The 8,346-nt window shown below is 43.4% G+C and overlaps 1 protein-coding gene across 1 annotated transcript; it reads right to left on the bottom strand.

The window, feature by feature from the left end:
• Positions 1-1,237: 1,237 nt before the first annotated feature.
• LOC120645224 lies at positions 1,238-4,244 on the bottom strand. The gene is made up of 3 exons (XM_039922024.1): positions 3,754-4,244; positions 3,165-3,354; positions 1,238-1,828 (listed from the first exon to the last, which is right to left on the bottom strand). The coding sequence occupies exons 1-3, from the start codon at positions 4,209-4,211 to the stop codon at positions 1,775-1,777; spliced, it is 702 nt and encodes a 233-aa protein (XP_039777958.1). The 5' UTR covers positions 4,212-4,244; the 3' UTR covers positions 1,238-1,774.
• Between the last annotated feature and the right edge of the window lie 4,102 nt (positions 4,245-8,346).

The following is an 8,346-nucleotide window of genomic DNA, read 5'->3' as shown; positions in this document are numbered from 1 at the left end:
GCAATTCAAGTGTCTTTACCTTCGTTGAGTAGTTTCTTGTTAAGATTGGATCTAGGTTGCAAAACTCTTCGTGGGTTTGTGCAAATACTAGTAAAATCTTAATTGATATCTAGATAGCTTGATCTCGTGGGTGTGTGCAAACACTAGTGAAATCTTAGTTGCACATCTAGATAGCTTTATCTAGCTTATGTTTTGTGCAAACTAGTGGAAGCTACATGTTAGGATTTTAATTTTGCCTAATTTACCCCTTCCCCTCTTGAGCTATACGAGCATCAATTCCTTTTTACTTGCGCGGTGCAGCGCTGTGTGATGTTTATTCTTCGCCTAGATGGATGGCATCCATGATGGAACAATTAATTAAAGCACGCAAATATTCGTCTTCCACTTGCTACTATCTTTGTATTGATTGATTAACAAAATATATTCCATCTGATCGATAAGCCCCCTTTACACCGCTAAATCAACTTTCACGGTGCAATACATATACATTTTTGTTACACTGTTACCAAAATTGAAGAATAGGTAACTGTATCCGGCGGTGATATCCTCTATAAAACTTCCATTGAGACTGGGCTAATAATATTGCACATGAAGGCGCTGGACACATCATAGCTGATGGCCACTACTACAGAAATAGCCTTTGATCCTTTACATTTGTCCCAGCAAATATTGAACCCGGGACTAAAGAGTCCTTTAGTCCTGGTTCCAAAAGCTAGGGGACGAAAGGGCTCTTTAGTCCCGGTTGGAGCCACGAACCCGGATTAAAAGTCCATCTTTAGTCCCGGTGGTGACCCTTTAGTCCCGGTTGGTGGCACCAACCCGGACTAAAGGACTCTTTGGTCCCGGTTGGTGTTACCAATCCGGACCAAAGGCCCCTCCACATGATAGTTCAAGAGGAAGCCATCCTATACTGAGTCACATATGTTGTGTAGGTGGGTTGGCAAAGTAATTGTGTGTGAGGCTAGAGGTTGTGGGATTGAATCCCGCAGGACGCAAAAAAATTTTTAGCGTGAGGGACATTTGGTCCCGATTCTACCACCCGGGGCTAAAGCCTCTAGGCTTTTGTCTCGGAAACTTAGTCTTGGTTCGAAAACCGGGACAAAAGGCAGTTTGGAATCGGGACAAAAAGGCTAATCTGTAGTAGTGGGCATACGGCACAGAATAGATGGTCCAAACAAAGATGAGGCACAGAATTTGTAAGCTAGTGTTTCCACATAGCTTTTGGAGACTACTTCAATTTGTAAATGGATGAGTAACACTAATTCTGTTTGTGTGGAGCTTCGGGAGGAGGCATCTTCTTATGCAAAAAAATAATTCCATGGCTTGAAGCTGCTCGCTTAGGGTGCTCTTCTTTTACTTATCTCCCAGCGTCATAGATTGCATTAGATGACCGAGATTCCCTATACAGAGGTCACATACGTACCTTGACAGTAATCATGTATCCAAATCAGTTCAATGTGGCGGGCTACAAGCTCAATCTTATATGCGTTAACACATGCATGATGCATTTTTTTTTAAAAAAATAGTATGAATCATTTCTTCATTATTCTATACCATATTTTTTCATCCTCCTTTTATTGCTTTGAAAATTTCTCCTTTTCTGTGGCAACATGCGCTGGTACAAACCTAGTAACAGCATAGTGCAGAGTCACAGAACCAGCAAATTTTGTTTGTAATCCCGAATACGGAGTCGAGATTATTATTAGGAAACAAACTACTGATGAAGTGCAGATATGCTCTTGGCAGATCTTGTCTGGCGCGCGCGAAGAGCAGTCTAAAGGACTGCATAAAAGTCAAGCCTTCTCGAATATGCAGTATTACCGGAAACCTACATAAGGTTATACAAAAAAATAATCAAGGCTTGACAGTAAGTGTATAAGTTAAGAAATCTCTAATATTTTTCTGTCTTAAAGAATAATTTGTACTACTATTGATTGTGGCTTTCACACTTCACAGGACCATATGGGTTACCTAACATTTTCGGTATAGAAGGTGAAACATATTTGTACTGGTCCTAACCACAAATGCATAGTATGAGAATGTACTCTTAGACAGGACATCCTCGATGCATAACTATGGCATAAACTAGTTATAGTTGACCGGCCATATGATGTGATTACATTCATGCATATATTAATCATTGAGAAAAGGACAATAAAAAATTTCCGGCACTAGAAGTATATAAGTGAATACACAAGAAGTTCGACAAATATCCAATGCATAATTATCTTCAAATCTGTTACTAAGTGTAGAATATTATGAGAGTTCTGTCAACCAAAATCCGTAATTAACTTGAATAGGAAAAATGGATTCCCATCTTACTATTACTAATTGGAGGCTCCTTTTGAAGCGTTCAGGTGAAACCACCTAAGATCCTAGGTGGACAATCTAAAAAAATAGAGAAATTCTACAAATTCTCATAAAAATCAGAAACATCCGACCATCAATTCGGCAACTCTAATCATAATAACCATTGGATTTGTTATCTTTTTTAAAAAAATTATCCACCTTTGCCATTATGAAAATAGACTAAAGTAACCCCCTAAACATGTGTCTAAATTACCCACCTCTGCCATTATAAAAAATAATCTAAAGTAACTCCCTAATTTTTATGTAAATTACCCACTTATGCCATTATAAAATAATATCAAATAACCCTTTAAGTTTTCATATATATATTATCCAATGAAAACATAATAAAAGTTAAAATCAACCCCAAATCTGAAACAAAATTATGTTATTATAATCAAATTTTAAAGCACATCAATATAAAATTCTTAATTAATATATTATTTATGTTATTATTTATATAAACATATATACTAACCATAAGGTGTTTGTCATCATATATTCATGTACAAGAGAAGAGATAAGAATATCAATTTTTATGTTGTTTACATAGCTCAAACAAAGTGTTCAATTAAATACATATCAAACATATATGGAGGTGTGATGCAAAGTGAGAAAAATTGTTAGTAACTAAACCTATCACATTTATTACAATTATATAATAATAAATATCTATTTTTGCAGTACTGGATTAGAATATTTAATTCATTAAATGGAGCGTGAGATAGATAATTATTAGATATCTTTAATTAGCCCATGTGGGAGCACAGGTTGTTGATAGACTAGTCATATTAAAAATCAGGTATTTTACTTACAGCTGTTTGATTCATTGGAGTGTAGAACGCATGTATTTTGAGTTCTGAAATCCTTGTATTTCCTGTATATGAAATTTCTGTGCGTTTGACAGTACCCTTCGCCATAGTAAGTTCTCCAGTCCCTCCAACAATGCTCCACTCACCATTTACTTGGGAAGTCCCAGATATTTGCAGTGTGGACCCATAGAACCTTTGTTGTGCACATAAGCATAAAAAATGTAAGAAAAGTTTGCAGTACATCATATACCACTCCAACAACAATCAAAGGTGATTGTGAGGGGTTACTTACAGTCGACCAATATTATTTTTTTTCTCAAAAATATATCATGTGGTATGTTGACACAAGGAAAATCTGATGAGTAGGTCTTTTCTTGAAAAACTGAAGTAGTCAAACTTGTGTTTAACAGACCATTATGATGTAAAAATATTTTCTTCTATTTAACCCGCTGGAATTGAATAAATAACTAATGGTGATACGGAGATATTAGCAATCATAAGTACTACAGTATCTACAAAAGTAAGTACCTAGATATTTTGAGAGAGGTATTGGAAGTAGATTGGTGCCTTGTGCTAAAGAATAAATTCTTACCTTTTATCCAGGAACACTAATCCAAGGGAGTAGTGCCACACATTATTGGGAGTACTGGCTACTTGAACACCTGTGCCCTGCAGATGGCCAACGATTTTTGCACTGCTGGGACCTGGCCCATCGGTGACAGGCCACGAAAAGACCCAGGTTGTACCCATTGGCTGTCGATTTATAATCGTTACTCCGTTGATGTCCGGTCCAGCGTACACCTCCTTGTTGTATAGGGTCATCTTAAGCTCACTTTGTACGGGAGCTATTGCGTAAGAGGCCATGGCTAGCGGGAGTGGTGTTCGCAGCGATGGGAGAGAGGGTTTGTGTTTTCTGAGGAGGAGATGTGTTGTATTTATAGATTGATGAAGGAGTGAGGCAGTAGTAGAGCCGGGTTGCGTAATGTTTAATCGTTCTTTTTTTAATATAAAATGCTGGGGGCTTAGAAAACCAGGAAGCAACAACGTCATGGACCCAACGGCAAAAACAATGGGTTGGTGGGTGGGCTTGTTGGGTCTGAGTGCATATTATACTAGTATAAATATGTCCGTATGTTACTACGGGTAAAATCACTTGTAATTTTAAGCGAATTAGAATAGAAAACAGGCATAAATTCTCTAAGATTTTTCATATCCGATTAGGAGAGAGGACAAATTCTCTAAGATTTTTTTTTGTCCAATTAGGAGAGAGGACGTAGTATGGCCAATCCGACCGGAAGACGTATATGATGGACTGCTGAAATGTTCCTTGTTTTAGAAATAGGTATAAATACAATCACTCTTTTTTTTTAGATGATGGGAAAAACGTCCCGGCCTTGACCTCATAGAGGCTACAGCCTAAGGGCAACTCCAACCAACCCCTTATTCACACCCCTATCCTATTTTTGAGAGTCTAAACGTCAAAAACCATCTCCAACCAATCCCTCATCCAAACCCCGACTCTCATCTGAACTCTCATCCACCCACCCGAACTCCTAGATGTAGGAGCTCCTACTCGACCTCTCATCCGGCCGCACCACCAACTGCCGCTACTCGCGCCATGGATCGGAAACCTCCCAATCGAGGCAGCCACTGCGTTGCCGACAATATTCCACAAAGCCCAGCAGCAACAGCAAGAATGGGCCATCACCGGCTGTAGAATCGAGCAGGGAGAGGGAGAAGAGAAATCGAAGAGCTAGATCCGCGCCGCCGCCGCCGTTCGCCGCTCGCCCGTGGCTTGCTGCAGCCCAAAGCTCCCGACCTTCCGTCCGCGCTAGTGACCCCAGCCAGCTTGTGCTGTAGCATCGGGGCCGCTCTACCCCGCGTCGTTGCTCCCCAGGTGGACAAGCGCTTCCTCCTGCCCCCCAGCAGCTGCTTGCGCCTCTGCAGGGGCTCCGCCCCAGTCTCTCCTGCCCAAGCTAGCTTTTTAGCTTGTGGCGTCAGTGGCTGCTTGCCGGAGTGTGAGAGAGACAAGGAGGGAGAGAAAATACTAGAAGACGAGACGAGAGAGAGATCAGCTCGATGCGAGCTTGCCGCTAGCTGCTGTTGTTTTTATATACAATTCATCTCATCAATAAATTACTTTTGTGTTTTCTTATTATATATTTTTTAAAATCATGCCCATTTAATTCGTGCAACTATGTATGAACAACTTATCACAAATAGTACCATTTACATATAAAATAGCTATCTTGTTAGTTACAAGATATAGATAAAATAAAGGTGTGTGAGAGAAGTAGGGAGGCAAATGAGAGATTGGTTGGAGTGCACCGAGAAGTAGAGAGTTGAAATGTGGATGAGAGACTCTTATATTGTAAAGTAGGGGCTCAGATTTGAGAGTTTGGTTGGAGTTGCCCTAAGAACATATATACGCTCAACTCCTCTGATTGAATGGGCTAATATATTTTCAGATAGATGATGTCACCAGAGGCTCCTCAATATCTTTGGACACATTGTCAACCATTAGAAGAATAGTGCCATTAAATAATGAAATAAATCCAAAAAATAAGAATAGTTGTGCCAAGTAGTGGACTTAAATCGAGGGCATTTATCGTACGGGCGCCAATCTTCTTACTGAGGAAATCCCAAGCCAAAGCAAGCTGTTGCGGCTGCAGGACCAACACACCATGGTGAGCCGTCAGTAATAATGTTGGCCACCTTCCTCTTCTTCCCTGCGACTCAGCTCTCTCTCTCTCTCTCAAACTACGTAGCCATCCATAGACATCAATTTTACCATATGTCACTACTGGAAAAAGCCCTTAGTACCGGTTGGAAACCGTGTTTAGTCCCGGTTCTCCAACCAGTCAATCATGGACACTGGGTATTCTACCTAGTGAGCCGCCAGGTTGACACAAGCTGGCGGCCCTTTACAAAAGGTTGATCTTAGGGATGAAAGTAGAAACAAAAAAATTCCATTCAGACGGACACTGTATATATGAAACTAATAAACTAAAGAAAAACTAAATTTGAACAACTAATAAACTGACTATGAAACAAAATTATCTAAAGAGAAACTAAATTTGAACCCTGAACTAGATTTGAACAACTAATAAACTGAATATATGAACCTAAACTAAAGAAAAACTAAATTTCACAATAAACTAAAATAATTTACCTAAACTAATAACTAAATTACACCAAACTAAACCCTAATCAATCTAAGTTTTACAACTAAATTATAATGAACTATCTAAATTAAATCTAATTAACTAATTAAATTATAGTTAACATTAAATTAATTTTTACAAGTAGAATTCCTAAATTAGTAAAATAAATTATAATGAACTAGTTTACAACTAGAATTCCTAAATATAAATTGTAAATAATATAAACTAAATAACCTAAATGCTAATGCAAATTGTAAATAAATTAAATAAAGCAATAAAAGAAGAAAAGGTCTGGCTTGGCCATGCCCTTACGTTAGGGCCCGTGTGCGGCCCTAGAGTGGTGGTGGCGCGCAGGCCGGGAGCGGAGCGTGGAGGTTAGGGCGCACGGCATGGCGCGAACCAGGGTGGCACATTGAGGACGCGGCCAGAGGCGATGGGGGAGGCCAGGCGCGCAGTTGGGGACGATGCTGTCGGAGGCTAGCGGAGCGGGCGCCGGTGGCATCAGGGCGAGGCCGACGTGCGTGGCCACGGGCACCGGGGCGAACGAGTGAGGCGCGTGCGGGCGGAGGAAGCCAGCCGGTGTTGGCATGCGGAGGCCGGAGACACGATGGAGGCTGCGGATCGAAGTCGATGATGACGAGGTCGCGGGCACAGAGGAGGAGGCACGAGTGCGGGTGGAGGAGGCCGGCACGGGTGCGGAGGAGGCACGAGTGGCGGTGGCGGCGCGGCGGAGCAGAGGAGGCTCGGGCGCGGGTGCGGAGGATGCAGTGATCGACGAAGTGTTAGAATGGAGGAAGAAGAGGAGTTGAGATTATATACCGAGGGCCTTTGGACAGGCTGAAATGATCATCCGGTACCTCACCTTTAGTTCCAGGCGGTTCGTGTGACAGACGAGCAAACAAAGACATACTCCCTCCGTCTCAAAAAGGCTATTCATATAGCCTCCATAATTTGTCCCACAAAGACTGTTTATATAGCTTCCAGACCAGCTAACAAAGACCCTCATAATACCTTAGGGCATGTACAACGGGCCGTTGCGAGCCGTCAATTTTGCAAAAAGCACCTTTGTGGCTCAAGCCGTCGTCTCGCGAGGCGACGATGGCGGGCTCGTGCTCCCAGGTGAAGAGACGCTGAGGAGATGCGCTGTCCAGGGTCGTCGCCTCCAAGCGGCGAGATGCGGATCCGATTGTGGCGTGCGAGGAGAATCCAAAGTGCGCGCCAAATCCATTCCACTCCGCGCCCGCGCCCGCGCCCGCGCCCGCGACGAGGAGAGCTCGTCCAGGACCGCCCGTCCCCGCACGCGGCTGCCGCGGGGTAGAAGCCGCCCACGTCCCCGCAAGGCCGCGATCCGCGGCACTTAGCCAAGAACCTCGATTCCACTTGCGGGTCCGAGCACTACTCCAAGCTGCTGCTGCTAGCTCCTCTTCGCGCTTGCCTCCGCCGGCGCCGTCTTCCTCCTCCGCGGCGCAGTGCCCGATGCTGCCGCGCTGCTCTGCCTTCGACCGCTCCGGGTCCACCCCGCCCACCGCGGCGCCGGCCGCACTCGCCGTCGGCGACCCCCACACGCCTGCCGGGTGGGAGCTCAAGGGCGCCATCTTCCTCTCCCTCGAGCTGCAGGCGCAGCTCGGCTACCGCTCCGTCGACTTCCTGCCATACGACCCCCGGCCACCATGCCTGCAGCCTACTGTGCTGCCCTCCCTGACCCTGACCACCACTCGAGAGGAAGAGGAGATTCTCAGGAAGAGGAGATTCAATGGAGAGAGAGGACGAGAGAGCGGACGACACAGTGAACAGATAAGGTTGGGGCAATGAATTTCGTAAAAAAAAAAGTCGCTGGGTGTAGACGTATAGTGGGGTCGTTTTTTATTTTCTATTAGTTTTTAATCTTTTTCTGTTCATCTTATTTTGGTTGATCTCAATTGTTCCAAAGAAGCAACAAAAATACATACAAAGATTTTGCAACAACTGGTGATCTTCCTACAACTGCCACCCAGACGACACCACATACACGCACGACGCAA

The sequence above is a fragment of the Panicum virgatum genome, chromosome 8K (assembly GCF_016808335.1).
Source record: "Panicum virgatum strain AP13 chromosome 8K, P.virgatum_v5, whole genome shotgun sequence".
NCBI lineage: Eukaryota > Viridiplantae > Streptophyta > Magnoliopsida > Poales > Poaceae > Panicum > Panicum virgatum.
Note: the sequence above shows the minus strand (reverse complement) of the source record. Positions and strands in the feature narration are given on the sequence as shown.